The sequence below is a fragment of the Vombatus ursinus genome, unplaced genomic scaffold (assembly GCF_900497805.2).
Source record: "Vombatus ursinus unplaced genomic scaffold, bare-nosed wombat genome assembly UNPS02014820.1, whole genome shotgun sequence".
NCBI lineage: Eukaryota > Metazoa > Chordata > Mammalia > Diprotodontia > Vombatidae > Vombatus > Vombatus ursinus.
In genome coordinates, this window is record NW_020954598.1 from 14,409,467 (window position 1) to 14,428,669 (window position 19,203).

The 19,203-nt window shown below is 35.2% G+C and overlaps 1 protein-coding gene and 1 pseudogene across 1 annotated transcript in view; one reads left to right on the forward strand and one right to left on the reverse strand.

The window, feature by feature from the left end:
* PKD1L1 (polycystin 1 like 1, transient receptor potential channel interacting) overlaps nt 1-19,203 on the forward strand; it is a 172,095-nt gene that overhangs the window by 59,666 nt on the left and 93,226 nt on the right. The window contains exons 15-23 of the mRNA XM_027837267.1: nt 1,777-1,958; nt 3,736-3,957; nt 6,084-6,244; nt 8,409-8,819; nt 11,244-11,306; nt 12,199-12,381; nt 13,289-13,366; nt 14,241-14,383; nt 17,141-17,261. Of these exons, the coding sequence (XP_027693068.1) occupies nt 1,777-1,958; nt 3,736-3,957; nt 6,084-6,244; nt 8,409-8,819; nt 11,244-11,306; nt 12,199-12,381; nt 13,289-13,366; nt 14,241-14,383; nt 17,141-17,261 (1,564 nt within the window). The remainder of the gene's footprint in view (nt 1-1,776; nt 1,959-3,735; nt 3,958-6,083; nt 6,245-8,408; nt 8,820-11,243; nt 11,307-12,198; nt 12,382-13,288; nt 13,367-14,240; nt 14,384-17,140; nt 17,262-19,203) is intronic.
* Nucleotides 6,794-7,095, reverse strand: LOC114024211 (annotated as a pseudogene).

Here is a 19,203-nt window from a genome sequence, read left to right on the forward strand (position 1 = left end):
TATGGGGAATTAGCTCAAAAATTCCTTGGAGATATCTATAGTACCAGTTGAAGTATAATTTTGAGAAAAAAAATTATAGCCTTGGTCTGACTCTTTCAGAATCTTTGAATTCCACTAAGGAGGGTTTTGCCTTTAGGGATTAAATGTATCATGATGAGGGCAAGGCTAGAGGTATTAACTCTCTTGGTATTTGAAAGAGCATTGGATTTGGAATAAGAAATCTTGGGTCCAAATTTTGATCCCTTCATTTACTGCTTGCCAAACTTTCCATGCTCTTGTGTACAGAAAATACAAAAGGGATTTGGCTCTTATAAATCTCCTTTTCCCTTGGTGTATTTGTGTCAGAAGTTGAGGGACTGGACAGTCAGAGGCCACAGAAACTTGTCAAAGAGTATGCTAATAAGAATTCATTGCTCTAAATAATAAATTGAAAATTTTTCTGACTTTTTGGATCTTTAATCACCTATTTAAAACAACTTGCAAAATCATCAATTTACCATTATTTGGGTCTTCCCAGAGAGGGCTAATTTAATGTATTCCCATATTCTCTAATGTGTAAACACTTGAATTGATGATTTGCTTGGTCAAAATTACCTGACTCTGAATCAGGAGTATAGGTGGAATTAGGACTAGAAAAGGTAGACAGCTTCCTAGGGATCAACATGAACAGAGTGGCAATGAAAGACACATCTTAATATTACTTTGTAAAAATCTTTGCACCCATTGAATTTGTGGGAAGTAAAATTCCATGTTTCACGTAATGTATGCGTAAAGTATCCAGTGAATAGTAATATGGAATGCTCTAGAATTCTTTTCTTCTTTATTTTGACTACTTGGAATCATACCTCCCTTTAGCCCCCAACTAACTCAGGTACCACCTTCTACATGAAGCATTCATTGGTTGTTAGTACTCCCCTCAAACTACTTAATAATTTATATACACATACGTTATGGGTACATGTATACATTCATATCACATAAACACACATATGATGTTTATTTATACACACACACACACACACACACACACATATATGCCCTTCCTCTTTAGTGTAATGTAAGTTCTTTGGCATCAGGATTATTTTTCTCTTTATATTCTCAACATTTAGCACAATGCCTGGTACCTACCTGGCACTTGATAAATTAGTTAAAATGTTTAAATGAATCAACAGAGGGCACAATTTTCAAACCTTAAATAGGGAATACAAACTCTTTGTCCTGGTTCTGATCAGAAGACTTGGATTTTATTCCTGATTCTAGCACTGGAAAGCCATCTGGCCTTAGTCAAGTCACTTTAGGTCTCAGTTTCCTTATCTGTAAAATGGGTATAATAATACTGTCCTGTTTATCTTACAAGGTTATCACCTGGAAGAAAAAAACAATATATGTGAAAGTGTTTTTTAAAACTATAGAACACTGCAGAAATTCAAAATATTGTTTTATTTGCAAATCAGTAGAGTTAGCTTTATGTAATGCATTAAGAAAATGTTCGTTTTTTAATATTTGAGGAACTTAGTTATTTTTCTTAGACTGTGTCCATATGCACAAACCGATTTGACTTCTCTGTCTAAAAAAAGATTCAATTTGTTAATCATTTGAAAAAATCAGATATCACTAATCATCAAAACTAATCTGCGTATGTAACAACTTTCAGATCCTGGTTTAACACAGCAAAATATTTAGTATTTTTATTTCTAATTTTCAGAACTATCACAATCCTTATAGAATTTGTATCCTTCATTATGTTTTTTTCTCTTTTTAAATTTTTTTTTACAGGTTAAAATAGAAGGCAGCGTGGTATATAGTAATTATTCGGTGGTTATCGAGGTGGTTTCCCAGCCACCTGTCAGTGTGATTTCAGAAGGAACACACCTGTTGATCTCTAAGACCCCTTTTTCTATTGTTGTGCTTAATGGCTCACAGTCTTTTGATCCTGATGATCCTGGAACTCATTTAGAGTAAGGATGAATTGGATTATATTAGCTTCCCTTATCGCATGTCATAAATTCATCTTATTTGCTTTTGATATTTCAAAAGTAAGAAGTGAGGAGATTTCATTTCATTTTGGAAGCTCAAAATAATTAATTTTTTAAAAAGTAATGTGAACTTTTTGAACAATTGAATCAAAATGGTATTCCAAGGTATCTTTTCAAGGCTGAAACATAGGGTAGCTTAGAGGAAACTTCACACTCAAATACTGGCACCTCTACAAGTTATCCTTTCATGCGTAATTTCTTTGGGTTATCAAGTCTGTAAGCATTTGATTGGGGAAATTACTTTGTATGGTTATGGAAAGTGATTATATTTACAAGTTCTGTGCTTGAGTTGAACTCTTCCCTCTAGGCCTGGGAAGGTAGAAGCAGAACCCTGAACACCAAAGGGAGACCATTTTCCCTATAGGCCCTTTCCAGGTTCTCTCCTGTAATTTATAGTGACATTTATTTCTATGTTGCTTTAGATATGACCCAAAAAGACTGCAACAAGGAAGCTATAAAGGGGGTTCTCCTCCATGATCGATTAAATAAAAGAATCACTTATTATGTGCCAGGCACTAGGCTAAGCACCAGGGATAAAAAGGAAAAGAAAAAAGGTCTTGTCCTCCAGGAAGCCACATTTTAGTGGGAGAGAGAACATATACATGATTAGCTCAGACAAGATAAATCCAATCAGAAGAATCATTAACAAAGATTGAGTACCTGCTATGTACAAAGTATTGTGGTATCCCAGCTAGGGGACACAAAGAAATACATGACATGGTGCTTGACCTTAGAGAATTTATAGTCCAGTTGGAGGAGATATCTGGACTTTAGTCCCAGCTCTGCCACCAACTCTCCGTGTGACATTAGGCAAGTCTCAACCTCAATTTTATCATCTGTGAAATGACAAGGTTGAGCTCCAGTGTCTTTCAGGCAGGGGTGGGGAACCTGTGGCTTTGAGGCCACATGTGGCCCTCTAGGTCCTCAAATGTGGCCCTTTGGTTGAATCCAAACTTCACAGAACAAATCCCCTTGATAAAAGGATTTTTTTTTTCAAAACTTGGACTTAGTCAAAAGGCTGCACTCAAGGACCTAGAAATCCACATGTGGCTTTGAGGCCTCAGGTTCCCCACTTTTGCTCTAAAGGTCTTGGCTACCTGTTTCTATTTGAATGAATAAAAAGAAATTATAGCATAAAGCATCTTATGCTAGGTAATGAATGAATGATACAAGTAAGTGCCATGGAGGTCATAAGAAGACTCTGGTCATTTCAGAAGGCAGTGATCAAATTAGAAATCTTCATGGAGTTGGTAAGACATAAATGCAATGGTTGTGTAAGCCAGTAGGGATATTCATGCTTAGCAGAATGCACTTGAACAAGAGAGAATGGTGGCAATGAGCTTTTCGCATTTTTTTTTTCACTTTGACCTGTGAATTCATCAGTATGGAGGGAATTGTGATGGGAAAATTCTCTCTACCAATGCAAACCCAAAATTCGTCTGTACCTTATAGTCTTTACTAGAGCACTAAGAAGTTAAATGAATTGCTCTACCAATTTTAGCTACTTACTCTTCTGGAGATTTTGTAGCTAGGTTTTAATTCTAGACTAAAAACAAACAAACAAAACCCTAGCTCCCAGTGCAGATATCTTAGTTGGACAGCAATTAATCTACTGAAAATGAAAAAAAAAAGTAACCTTAATTTGCTTCAGATAGAAGGCATATGTTTAAGCACATCTTCAATGGACTTTTCCAAATAGGTATTACTGGAAATGTGTCCCAGCAAGTAAACGAAAACACACATGTTTCAACTCTCCAAGATACAGTCTATTCAACAGCAGTGCATCAGTCATCTCTTTCCCAGCATCACTTCTTCATGACTCCTATGACCAATTCTTAGTGACACTAGTGGTGTCTAGTGGAAACCGAAACTCTTCTGAAGCACAGGTGTTCCTGTCTGTTCAATCAGGCTCTACATTCAGGTATTCTTTCCAATTTAATTCAACATATATTAAGCAGCTACTTTCTCCTTAGCACTATGTTAGAGTTCAAGGAGGGTACCAGAGAGGTTTAAATTATTACAGTCCTTGAGAAGTTCATTTTTGTTTCATTGGGAAAGAAGAGATACATACATAGAATAATTAATTAATTAAGAATATAATATGTAATAAAGTATATGCCAGAGTGAGTTATAAAGACATTAAGTAGATGAAAAAAGTTAGTGTCAAAATGAGTTATAGATACACATATGCCAAATGTGAGTCTATATACACATATATACATATGCACACATATGATACATACTCTGTTATAATGATAATAAGAAGGTCAGAGAAGATGGAGTGAAATATGGCCTGGATTAATTGGAGAGGGCTTTATCAAGGAAATGAAGTTGAACTAAATCTTGAAGGATATGTATACTAATAATTGTAATAATAATAATTTACATTTATTTATCTAGTACTTTAAGATTTGCAAACACTTTCCTCACAACAAGGAGGTAGATATTGCAAGTATTATTACCATCCTTTATGGTAGAGGAAACTGAGTCTCAGGGAAGCAAAATACTCAGCTAATAAATGTCAAATTTGGGATTTGAACTGAGGTCTTCTCAACTCCAAGTCTAGTTGCCTTTCCACTATAATTATATACCTTTTGTGTATGATTTTTATAGATGAAAAAAAAGATATGTGTCTTAGGTAAGTGGCCCACAATAGTGGAACAGCATAAATACAGAAGTAAATATGAATGGAGGCAATACAATATAAAAAGAGCACTGGAGAGAATATTGTATTTGGAGCAAAGGACCTAGGTAGTAATCTCTGCTTTGTTGTTTCTTACCTTTTTGATCTTAGATAAATTATTTCACTTTAGATCTTCAGTTATCAAATCTGCAACATGAGTAGGCTAGACTAAATTATCTCTAAGGTTCCTTCTAGCTCTTAATCCTCTGAACCTATGAACACGCCATGTTAGTGAGGGAGGTGGAAGGAGACAGTGAGAATACCTTCCTGACTAGGATGGGGGAATTCTGTTCAGCTAGAGTGGGGAATAAAGTTAGGGATGTAAAAAAATTGACATATATATGGACAGCCATTAAATACCAGCCTAGTCAGATTAGATATTAATTCAAAGTCAGTGAGAAATCCAAAGAAGATATTTGAGATTATGAAAGCAGGTAGATGATTTTAGGAACATTAATTTAGGATTTAGGAACATTAATCTAGAAGTGGTAGCATAAAGGATAGAATGGAGGGTGCAAAGACTAGAGATTGAGTTCTTTGAACTCAGTCTCTTCCCAATTTTTCCAAATTTCTTCTATTATTATTCCACCATACACATTGAATCCAGTTGGAAAATTATCACATAATCTGGGTTAGAGGTAGTTAGGACATGGACTGGAGTGGTAAGAGTAGAGAAAAGAGGTTATATTGCAGAAGTATGATTGAGACTTGGTAATCAATTATTTTGAATATGGAGTTGAGGTGAAGGCAAAGGAAAGAGTGTGTAATGACTTGGCAACATTGTTTTATTAGGCTGTTAGGCAGAATCAAATTCAATGTAAATGTTTTACATATATTTGACGTTGATGCTAGGTGTACAAATAGGTACAATATATCTATAATTGCCTAAATATGAACAAACATTCACAGTTCTGTTATATAGTCTTTTTCAAAATAAAAATAAAAATATTAAATCCTTCTCATAATGAAAAATGCTATCTACTTCCAGAGAGAGAACAAATGAATTCTAAATGCAGGTCAAAGAATATTTTTTCATTTTGTTTTTCTTGCTTTTTTTATTTCAGCATGGCTAATATGGAAATATGTTTTACATGACTTCATATGTATAATGGGAATCATAGTGCTTGCCTTCTCAATGTGTGGTGGAGGGGCTGGAGGGGGAGAAAGAATTTGGAACTCAAAATTTTAAAAGTTAAAAAAAATTTAAAGTTCAAGAAATTGAATCCTTTATGTAATTGAAATTACATAATAAAGATTGAGAAGAGCATAACCAACATGAATAAGGATTAAAAAGCCCTCAAAAAGTTTTTCAAATAAAACTTGAGCTGTAAAGTAAAAGTTTAAAAACAGATTTTATTTTATAGACCTCTCCACATTTCTTGGGTCCACTTTAAAGACAATTCTGTGAACTGGAATGAAGAATTTTCTCTCCAAGTGAAGTGTGAAGAATGCACCAACATGCCTAATATTTCTTATTCTTGGGATCTTTTTTTAATCAATGCAACAGAAACAAATGACATGGAAGGTAGGAATCACTGTGTCCTTGAATTTCTGAGCAGTAGAAATGAAATAAATAACTTCATGTGACCTTTAAAAAAAACTGCTAGAATATGAGCATTTGGGAATGAATATGTTCATGAAGTAGCTGAGACTTAAGTATGGTCCTGAAAGAATATCACACATGGATAAATACAGAAGAGTCAGGAGCTTTTCAGGAATCACATTGAACAACCCTTTGATCTAGCTCTCACATTGCATCTCTCCTTCCCAAAACAGACTAAGAACATTTTAAAAAACCCAGTTCAGATAAATAGTATAAGAACAAAATCTAATTAACAGCCTCTCATCTCTATTTTTTTTGTTGCTGTTGTACAGTCTGCATGTGACTGGAATGTTATGACTACAGGAAGAATGAAACACTAGGACTCAGACTCCTTGACATAATCCCTTCCATACCAGTGTTCAATATATAGAACCACAACTGGCTTCTTCTTTGCTTGTCCTAGTGTGGACTGACTCTCTCTCCCCTCCCCTCCCATCTCTTTCTGTCTCTGTCTTTTTTTTTCTTTTTTTTTCTTTTTTTCCCTCCATTTTAATACAGGTGGAACATTGAATGATTGCTTCACTTCAGCTCCTTCACAGCCAAACTAGGAGGCAGGGACTGTTTAAGTTTCTCTGCCTTCTCTTTGTCAGTGATGACCAGTATGTACAGCATACCTTAAAGGTGTACAGCATACCTTAAAGGTATACAGCGTACCTTAAACTTCACATTGTCCTTGTTTTTCTTGATCTTGACAGATTTGGCATCTTTTCGCCTGGCTGTCAGTAGGAAGTCTTTTATTTCCTCAATTTTTCGGGGCATGGTGGTGGCGGCGGGACGAGGGGCAGCGTGTGGCCCGAGAGGTCGTGCCACGGGAGAGATCGGTCTCTTGTCTTTCACTGTCTCCCTCTTCCCTCCTTTTCCCTCCCCTCCAGTTTCTTTCTGTCTCTGTCTCTTTGTCTCTCTCTGTCTCTCCATTTAATGTTTAATTTTTTTCTTAAACTCAGTTTCTCCTCAGTTTTTCCAAATTTCTATCATCATTCCACTATACCCACTGAATACCTTTTTATGTCCAACTTCATATCCTATTCAAACTACTGTTTTCTTGCTCTACTCACTGATTAATTCACTGACCACTAGCACCTGCTCTCAACCCACTCTTAACACATTAAACCTACTTTCTGATACTCTGGAATAGGGTAGAAGTAGGGGTAGGGAGCAAGTAAACTACCAGTTGCATGTCTCCCCTCATCCTCAAGGGGGTACAACTGTTCCTGCTTTCCCTGAGATCTTTAACCTTTCATACCACACATCTGGTCAGTATTCACCAGACTGTTCATGTACATCTCTAGCTTCTCATATTTTTGCCAAAATGTGGATTGAACTGCGACAAATCATATGTCTCTGATTTTACCTCAATTTCTCTATGTGTTCAATGAGATTTACCAAAGATATCTATAAGCAGTGTGGTGAGAATGGTTTCATTAAGGAAAAAACAAAGAAACATGTTTTAGATTGTTGTTCAGTCCTTTCTGACTCTTTGTGAGATCCCACTTGGGGTTTTCTTGGCAAAGATAATGGAGTGGTTTGCCATTTCCTTCTCCAGCATGTTTAGGGTATAAAAAGCAACTTTATGTTGAAATAATACTTATGCTACCTATGCAACAGAAATTTTGAAGGGCTATATGTAAAGTAATTATTAATTGAATTTTGTTTTTAAGGTATTATAGGAGTTTTCTATTAAATTATCTTGAGGTGGTTAGGTGACATAATGTCTAGAGTGCTAGATTTAGGATTAGGAAGACCTGAGTTTGAATCTAACTTTAACCACTTACCTGCTATGTGACCCTCAATTTTATCACCTGTAAATTGGAGATAATAATAGCACCTCCTTCACAGGCTTGTGAGGAACAAATGAGGCAATACCTGTAAAACACTTGGAAAACTATAAAGTGCTATGTAAATGTTAGCTATTGTTATTGCTGTTGTTATTATGGTGGATCCTTTTGTTAGAAAAATAATTGGCTCTATATTTGTTAGTAGTATTTGTGAAAATATCTAAGCACACTTGTACTGTTATTATATTATCTATAACAACCACTTTTTTTTTTTTGCACAATGTTGTAATTGTTTCAAACGTATGTATAAGTTTCCTTTTGTAGAGCTACAGATCTGCTAGGCTCATCAAGCCTCACTGGTGCCATCTTGACAATTCCAAAGTCAAATCCACCCTCTACAGTGAAACAAATGACTATTCCTTCCCTAACAACCACACCCTTCCCAAGAGATGCTTCTGGACTGGCTATCAGGCAGCTAGCCCTTTCAGCTCCCGTGAAAACCTCCGTTTCTGCAACATCCATAAACATTACAATTGGATTTCATCATGCAAATGATACTAGTCACAGGGAGAGCAGCAGTCCCTCAGCTCTGGAGAATTCTGTTCAGGAAGGGCTACTTTACCCAATGCGACGCTTGCTAGAAAAAAAATCTGTCATACGATCCACCCAGAGAGAAAAGTTACCAAGCACTGAGCTACCACAAAATTCTTCTTACATTTCTGGTAATTACATTTACTTTCTGTTTCTTCCCTTTTGTTTCTTTGCAGTTCTTCCTCTAGTTTCCTTTGAGGGAACAAATGTAGCCTTTTGAGGAGTGAAGTCATATATGTCTAATGCCAATCCCTCTGGATAATTACTGAAATTTGCAGTGTTATTTATTGGGGATTGGGAAACCTTTTTTTGATTGACCTTCTTAAAATTGTTTTTTGAAAAAGAGTTGTCTTGCATAATGCATTGCTTCCTTCCAAAACTAATAATTGAGCTAATTTTATGTCTCTTTGAAAAAGAACCAGTTACAGTGATCTAAAAGTAGGAGAGGAAGTAAATTTTCTATGTCAGAAATTTAGCACCAATAGTTAGCTTTCTCATCAACTCCAACTCATTGGCTGTTCTAGATTTCAAATTATGATGAGGGAATACTTTCTCTCTCTTATCACCCTATAACTACTTTACCCCAAAGTTTAGGTATCTAGTTCTCATTGTAGGATTGAGAAGTAAATATGTATTCCTAGCCCTTTTGAGGAGTAGAGTCTGGGGAGACAGGAAGAATCTTTTGTAGAAAGAAAACCTTATTTTATTTCTATTCTTCAGACCCCCTAATTTTTGAGAAAAAAAGTCTTCTTTAGTGGATGACTGTCAACCATAGTTTTTGAGCACTGGGTAAAATAATAGCAATGGCAAATACATTATGCCTTTTGTATTTGCTTCTAGTCGACTAAGAGACTAGGGACTAACGTTTGTGAATGCTAACCATTTGAACATTTTTTTTTTTTACTTTCTATTCTGTCACTATATCATAGAGCTCCTCAAGTTAGGTTAACAGGCCAAAACATTATCCTATGCCTAAGAATAATAGATTCAGGGAATAGTTTACTAATGACACTCATTTAGTTTTTGGTTCACTGACTTTCTAATCCTTGCTGTCCAAGCAGATTAAACATGAAGGAATCTATCAGTTCATAAATTATAGTTTGTCACTAAGAGCCAAAATTTATTGCTATGAAACTTTAGATAGATTTTAAATGAAATAAAACAGATGTACATACTAATTGTTAAAGTAGAAGAAAGAAAAGCATGATTAAATAAAAAAATAAACTAGATCTAATAAGGCCTTCTTTTTATTTCATGTGAAAACATTTCCATATATATATATATATATGTATATTAGGCCACCATTTGACTCATTTACCCCATGTTTCTATCTGTGTAGCTTCACAGGGTCCATATCCCACTGGGAGAGTGGGAGGAAGGGGACCAAGCCCCCGCAGTTCTCTGGGACAAAGTAGGGAGATGAATTAAAGCAGAAGCACAGGGAAAGTAAAGTCCTCACAGAAATCTGGGAATAGGTAGGCTTAATCTCCTTAGCAGACAGGTATTTAAGGGATGATAGATTTCAGAGCATATCAGGGAAAGCAATCCACTAGAATAGTGAGAACTTAGTACCTTGAGTGACCCTGGGGAAGTCAACCAAAAGTCTGTTGAAGTTGGAGCTATATTCTTGAAATGAAAGTTGACTTGGAGCCAGCCAAGGGGGTGACTAGCAAGCTAGGACAAAAAAATAGTAGACATGTACATTCTTGAAAGGAGTCTTTTTGGTCATTTAATGAGAGTAAGAGTTGAACATCCTACACTATATTGGTATCCAAAAAATTTTAAGTGCCTTGAATCCTGTGTTATATTGAGTATATCCTTAATGGAGAATTTGTGGCAGGATATAATCAAGAATGAGGATGTTAAGGCACAGATGAATTGTAATATGTACTGGTGAAGGGAGTATCCTCATTGAAGGGATTCTACATCCATCAAAGAAGATATTTCAGATGATAGTCATTATATATCAGATTATATTGCAATCAAATTGAGATTATAATTTTAGATTATGTATGAATATTTCACATAAAGGAACCAATTTGTTGAAATTATAGAGAATGGAATCTTTTTTTGGTGTCCCCTTTTAACCTTATATTGGAGTTGTAATTATTATAATAATAGCAGTGTTTTGAATGGTTCACATTTTTTTCTTATTTTGCATTCCCTGTACCTCTTTGCCTCAGTATTCAGACACAAATTTTCTTAGTCTAAAACATGCTTCAAATGGCAGTTGGATTAGATTGCCTATAAAGTTTCTTCCAGTTCTGAGATAGCATAATATCATTCATTCTTCAAGACTAGTGCTCTTCTTCAACATTCATTTTTTTCTTTGATAATTCAGGAGCACTGTGGGATCTTTATATACCTCAGGGGTATCATTATGAAAATCAATCATTATAAATATAGACATGCTAGTTAAAGAGAGTTATAGTTAATGCCAGAGATTTTGCTAAATTTTAACATTCATTCTAAACTGAATTTGGGAAGATTTTGATTTAAATATATACAACACTACCCAAGCTGTGTTTCCAATGATATTTTTGTTCTTTCCACAGATTTTGAAGCTTATTATAGCAATATCAAGGAGGCAATAGAACCACCAAGAGGAAGACAACCAGGTTAATATATCCTGTGACTATGAATACATTTTAATGAAATAAATTTGGTCATTGGTATGATAGACTGGAACATTTTCTCAGACATTCTCACTGGTCTTTCTTTCGGTTGCAGGGTACTTGATCTGATTCTTCAAGTTTTATATCACGTGTTCCAGACGTCTGTATTTTTCATTAGAAGCATCAATATACTTTCCCATTTTCTACTTACAATTACCATTATTCACCAATAGGGGTATCATTCACTATTTCTTCTAACTAGTGTATCTACTCAATAAATCATTTTTCAAACTTTTTTTTTTATTAGTGCTCTTGGCCTATGCAGTTGTATTATTGAAATTCAGGTGACAAAAATGCAATCTCAAAAAAGCAAATTCTTGGATTGTGATAAAATTTTAAAGACATTATTTTAAAGTTTTATTGATGTCTTTTGATTTATACACCATAGTTATTTCTGATATATCTCTTTCCTACATGGAAATCTCCCCTGTAACAAAGAAAAGCGGAGAAACAAAAAATCATCACATCTGACTATATATGCAAAATTCTACACACATGTTCCATCCTTATCACTCATCTCACAACTGTATTGAAAAGAGGGAAGTGTGTTTCATCAATTTGTGTTCAGGAATTAAGATGGACCATTGCACTAAATCTGAATTGAGTTATTCTCAAGTGCTGCTTTCATTTATATTAGTGTCATTTTTATGTATGTTGTTCTCCTGCCTCTGACATCTTCACTCTGTCTCAGTTCATATAAATCCTCCCATATTTACCAGATACACTTTAAGCAGGGAGTTTTTGGAAATATTATTTTTTAATCTCTGAGGCTTTATTTAAGATAATTGTTATAATTTTTTTCTTTATCACCCATTGGCTTGGTTTGTTTCCTTAGGGGAGAGTATCAATATTACAGAACTAAGGGAAAATGAAGAAACAGATATTATGACTGACAATGATGATGGTTACAACCTAATTGATTTATCCTACTCCACTGAAAATTCTGCACCATTGCTTATGGTGGATTGGTCCAAATCATTAATTAGTAGAGCTGTTTTTCAAAGCTACACATCCTCAGGTATGTATTTTCTACTCACCTGCATTTTGTTACAATTTGAACAAGGCTTAGATACTAACTTCCTTCCAGAGTCTTTGGTTTAACAGACAAGTACTTGGTTTTAATGAACTTTAAAAAAGTAGTCATATAGTTTTATCATTCAGATCTTTTCCATGTGATTGTATCCCTTTCCTTTCTGAGTATAGTGGGAAGAAGCATGATAATGTAATGGAGAAGGCACTAGACTTGGAGTTAGAACATCTCTGTGCCATTCTGGCTCTTATTATTTCCCAACAAATTTTTATTAAGCTAACAATATGTTTTATTTTGGATATTAAAAGATAGATATGACACACAGACCTTACTTTCAAAGAACTTGTAGTCTATTAAATGAGAAAAAATATGCTAGTCAGTCAACTAGTATTTGTCAACTGCTTACTGTATGCCAACCACTTTGATAAGTGCTAGGAATTCAAATGAATGTAGAAAGACAGTCTTTGCCCTCAAGGAGCCGTGGGGTAATACAACACACAAAAGGAAGTTAAAAAGTGGTGTGGGAGAGATAAAGATACTGTTTACAAATAGCTATGATATGAGGAGGTGGAGTAAGATAACTTAAAAGTAGAGATGTAGGTGAAATACTTTAAGAAATTTAAGGTGATGCTTGCTCCTTCATCTCCTACAAAATTGGAAAGTATTTTGTTAAGTTGTAAAAGCATTTGCACAAAGGCATTTTCCCAATGGCCTATGGTATATCTCTGCTTTTAAATTTTGGACATGTGAGTAAAGTTAGGTGTAGAAACAATCCATGAAAACTCTGTTTAGTGTCTCAGAACCATAGAAATGTGGCCAGCTTACTTGTAGATGTCATCTGGTCCAAGAAACGATTTCATCTGGTAACTAGTCATGTGGGTCTCTTTTCTGTTAGGTATCACATCAAAAACCGTAACATTTAAACCATTTTTCCTGAGAGGTGGAGAGACTTATGTGATACAGGCTTCTATAGGTAGGTGATGCTTTCAAATGGACATTTTTAGTTTTTAGGAATAATGAAAATTTTGGTGGTCTTCTTAATTCACTTTCCTAGAAATTATACTCAACTAGTTATTTGTAAATTCATTGTTACAGTATATTGTATTAGGCCTCTTAATAGGTGTCTCTATTAACAATCTCCACAAAGTTGCTGAAATAGTGTTCCTGAAAAACAGATCTGAGCATGCCATTATCGTGCTCAAGAATCTTCAGTGTTCACACACAGAGTGTTCACACACTCTATATTCTAATGAAACTAGTCTACTTACTATTCCCTGAACTTATAATTTCATCACTTGCTTCCATGTCTCTGTGCACATTTTCCCTCTGTGTGTAAGTGAAAGGTGAATAGAACAGAACTCAGCTGACCTTACTTTCAGTTTTGTATTCTTCCTACTCAAACATATTCTGATACTTACTGAGAATTCTTTTTTGCCTTGGTTAAATAGCTAGGGTGTTGATTGGGAGTAGCATTGATTGACCCCTGACTGAGAATATTTTATGGTCTGGGAAGGAGGGATCCAAGTGTAAATTTTTCCTAAATGTGGGCAGCCTAATTCTCTCCAAAGACACTGAGTTTTCTTGCCTTATGCCATTTTAGTTCTGATCTTTGTTAATTCTCTCCCCCATTCTTTTCACCACTCCATTTGAGCACAAGGTTTTAATCCTGTACTTTTTTGGATAAGACGCCAATAATAATACATTCAGCATTTGGCATCTGTTTCAACAAGATCCTTTGTTGAATCAGGTTTTGATTCTCTTCTCAGACTTCTTTTACCCATTAGGTCTGTCAAGATAAATCTAAATGTTATGTATATGTTTCAATTGGCTCTTATTTTTCTCTGCAGAATCAAGCCACAGTCCATTAGGCAAAGCACAATTATATTTTACTGTCAATGAAGTTCCAAAGGAGATGGCATGCCAAGTACAGCCCATACACGGTTATGAGGCTTATACAGTCTTCAGTGTTTTCTGCATGTCTGGAAAAGCAGTAAGCATTTCACAGTTCTTTAATGCTACTTGCGTAGCCAAAGTCAGTCCCAAAGACATGTTAGGCAACAGATGTTGTCTGGTGTTTTAAATCATACATCCATATTTGATAACTCAATAGAATAATTACTTATCAAGTTTGTGATGTGCCACTGAAAAGAGTGATAATGGCTGAAAGATGTATGTATTGCCTATGAATAAAAACCTGTAGACAAGAGCAAAGCTATCATAGCCACCCTTCTATGAAAGGAATTATAATTTATGGTTTCAGTTTTGGTTTTTAAGGCTAATTTGAACGTTTTGAAGGCTTTTAAAGCCATTACAAAGACCACTCTCCTCTCTAAAATGGTAATCTATATAGTGGATAGGTATTCATAAAATCCTTGAGTATTAATTCTGGAAAAGATCATAGCCATTACCAATCCCCTCAAATGGCAGAGAGGAAAAGAGAGGCACAGTGAATGACTAGCCCAAAGTTATACAGCTGTTAGTGGCAGCAGTAGGCCTACTATTCATTTCTCCTAACTCCCAGTCTAGCATTTTTGCTACTGTACTACAGGTAAATTCTCGATGTCTGTAATTGAAAGTGATCAGGGAATTGTGCTCAAGTCACAGAACCACTGAGTGCTGTCCAGGTGCTGAAATAACTCACCTGGCCATGAGTCACAGTTTTGGATGGTTAATATAATCTCTACTCCCCAAGAAATAGCCCCCCAGTGCATGAATCTTCAAGAAGAGTCTTCTTCTGGAAGGTTTTCTGAAAGAAGTCTTTAAGCATGAACAATACAAGCAGACTCTTGCAGATTTCAGATTTGTGGGAAGCTATATCTTACATTTGTCTGAATTTCTTCATGTAGGGTTCAAAGGAGCCAGATACAGCTCTAGGGTCAATCAGATCCAAAGGCTATGATTCTAGTTATAGTCCATTATGTTAATTCCTGTGTGAGCCTGTGTGAGATCTCACAACTGTAAGCCACTTGAATATAATACATAAAACAAACTCAGAATGCAAAATAATATAGAAGTAACAGCCCTATGAGACCAAAGTCTTCTTTCTGCTCCTTCATAAGTAAGGGCAAAACAAGAATACTTTCATTAACTGATGGGCAAAAATGTAGGCTGCTGTAAAATAGTAGACACAGAAGCTTGGTATGAGAGAAGTTGACTTTGAATCTACTCATCTAGGATTACCACTCTGGCAGGCTTATCATTTTCCTGTGAATGAAGGTCTTAGGAAAAGCCTAGAAATAATGTAGTCCAGGAAAGTGGCCTTAAATACTTAAATAATTTACATGTATTTATTCATTTTGTGTTATATATTTGTGATTCTCCTTTTCATAACAGAAATTATATCACAAGCTTATGAGGAGGGAAATATGTCCTATTAGGTAAGATATGATGAGATCCTGAACTAGGATTGTGGTAGTAAAAGTAGAAAGAGATTGTGGAAGATAAATTCCATAGAATAAAGGGGTCAGACTAGTCAGAGGTTCTTAACATAGCATCTGTGAATTAAAAAAAAAAGAATTGGAAACTATATTTTAATATAACTTGCTTCCTTTGAAATGATATGCATTTTATTTTATGTATCCACAGACATTATTCTGAGGTAGGGTTCATAGGCTTCACCACACTGCCAAAGCAATCCATGATACGAAAAGGATTAAGAACCCCTTATCTGTGTCCCTAATGATGTCCTTTTTCTAATGTCCCTAATGTCCCTTTTCACTCAAACATTTTATAATCCAATCACTAAATACCATGAAATTCCAGTGTATTTTAAAAATCTTATTTCACTTAAAATTCACTCACATTTCTATAGCACTTTGTTTGTAGAGGACTTTACTCACAAGAACACCATAGTACAAATATTATCTCCACTGTAAATATGAGGAAAGCTGCCACCAGCCTGGCACAGGCCCTTATCACCTCTTGTCTGGACTATTGCCATAGTCTGTTGGTTGGGGTCTCCCTGTTTCAAGTCTTTGCCCACTCTAATCACTCTCCATTTAGCTGTCAAGTTAATCTTCCTAAGGTGCAGGTTTAGAGTGCAGTGCCATCCCCCTAGTCAATAAACCCCAGTTGTTCCCTATCACTTTTAGGATTAAATTTATATTTATATATATTTGTTTATATCCTCTGTTTGATATTCTAACCTTTTCATAAACTGGCCCTCTCCTACCTTTCTAATCTTCTCACACTTTATCCCTATGTATTGTACAATCCGGTGATACTGAATACCTGGAGACACTCCATCTTCCAGTTCTACATTTTCACTGAATGCTTTTCACTAGAATGATTTCCCTCCTTATCCCTGCATCCTGAATTCCCTGGTTTCCTTCATGCCCTCCCTAAAACCTCACCTTCTGCAAGAAGCCTCTCTCAATCACCCTTAATGCTACTGCATTCCCTCTGTGGATTATTTCCAATTTATCCTGTAAATATCTTGTTTATACATAATTGTTTGCATCTTGTCTTCCCCATTAGACTTCTAACTTCTTGAAAACAGGGACTATTTTTGGCACAGTTCCTAGCACATAGTGGGGGATTAATAAGTGCTTTTTGGCTAATTTATTAAGTGTTTGAGGGGGAATTCATATCCACGACTTCAGATTCCTGGTTAGGTGTTCCCTTATCTGCATTATGCTGACTTTCTCTTATGTAAAAACTTACTTTATTGGGATATGAGGAACTGGTTATTGTACAATTTCATGGTTTGCTGATGCTTTTATTTTGTTTCCTATGGAATTGAATATAGGACTACCATTATGAATTCAGTTACCAAATAGGAAAATCCTCTAAAATACCTTTATATAGAGGGAGAGATATACAGTATTACTTTACTTTGCCAGCTGGTGAAACTGTGGACAAATATAAAGGTAAGTCTCGCTATTGTATTTGGTTCGTTAGTTGTGATTATGTCTTAATTCATAACCTTTCCACATAGCTTTTGAATAGGTGTTATGTGTCAGAAAGAAGATTTTGAATAATTACATTAATAGGTTAATTTATTGAGTGGGAGGGAATTCTTCATGATAAGTATAATGTCTTAAGGCTTTGGGTGGATAATTTTTTTTTTGAGAAGAATGAAAATTTGGGATATTTCAAAAAAGCATCATTTGTTCATAAGTCATGAATAGTATGGAAGAAAAATAGCAAAGTGACACCTTTTGGAAAAGTAAATAAAAATGAGGCCAAATATTTTAATTATTAATGAAATAATAAATGGATGATAGAACATTAGACAAAGCATTTATTTCATGCTTAGTATGTGCCAAGCACTATGCCAAGTATTAGATAAATGAGCTAAAGTGAATATGAGGTATTTGTCATGCATGACCTGAGCCACATGTGTTTCTCTGGTCAAAAAGAGAAATAGGGATAAACTTAGTGCTGGAAAGGGCTTCAGAAAAAACAGTGATAAGAGAAAATGTGTTACAAATCCCTATGCCTACTGCCTTCACTTACTCCTAAATATTTTTTCCATCTGTTCTACAATTTACGTGAAAATACACTCTCAAAGGCCTCCAGTCACTGTCATCTCACCATATACAATAATAGTTCTCAGTTCTTGCTTTCATCAGAATTCCACACTATTGATCACCTCCTTCTAAATAATGTCCAGATCCTTGGCTTCCATGGCATCCTTTCCTAGTTCCCTCATCCCTCTGATAGGTCCTCTGTCATCTGTCCTCTTTTCTCTCACCTTACCCTTAGTAATCTCATTCACTCTTATGGATTTCATTTACTTACTCTCTTCTTTTTTTGAAAACTTGGACTCATTTTTCTTTTCTATTTCTTTGATGGTTCCTCTTTATAAGATGGCCAGATCTCTACTTCCCAAATCTGTATGTTGAAATTCTACCCATCCTTTGAGGGCTCGGTTCAAAGTCTACCTGCTTGGGACAGCTGTGTAGCTCAGTGGATAGTCTTGGTCTTGGAATCAGGAAAACCTGAATTTGAATCTTGCCTCACTATCTGTGGAACCCCAGGCAAGTGACTTAACTAACAACCAACAGTAGCTACAATAACAACAGTAATAATAACAACATTTATATAATTGTAAGTTTTAATATTTATTTTTAATTTCTTTGTTATATAGCTTTAAAGTTTACTACTTATTTATTATATAATTTTAAGGTTTACAAATCTTTCTGACTATAATTCCATTGTGCCACTTAAATGCCTCTCCTAGCCTCAGTTATCTTATCTATAAAACTAAGAATATAATAGCATCTGAGTCACAGGGTTGTTATGAGGTTTAAATGAGATAACATGCTAAGTACTTTGTAAAACTTAAATGCTAGTTATTATTATTATCCCTATTTCCTATCACCCCCAAGAAAAAAAGATTCTTCCCCCTTTGAATTTACATAGCTTTTAGTTTGAAGATATTGTACATACTGACCATCTTTAATTTTGTTGTAGTTCTTTGTTTATGTGATACAGCCATCTACTAGAGTGTAAGTTCCATGAATGCAGGGACAGTATCCTATTTCTTCTCTATATCTCTCTTAGCACAGAATTTTGACCATAGTAGAGGTTTAATAAATGTTTGTTTTTTGATTGACTGATTGATGGATTGAATCACTAGTTGAATTTCATGATTCTTAAGTTTAAGTGAATCTGATGCCCCAAAGTCAATCCCATTCAGTTCCAGTGCCTTGTGTCTGTCCTGTCTTCAGAATTTTGATGGTTAAAGAGACAGGAAAACAGTAGGATTATGAGAAGTCAGTTTATTCCTGAGGAAGATAGGAAAGGCCACTTTAGTCTGAGGTTTCCAGAGTCATTTTAAACTTTCTTTAAATCTTACTTCAACTC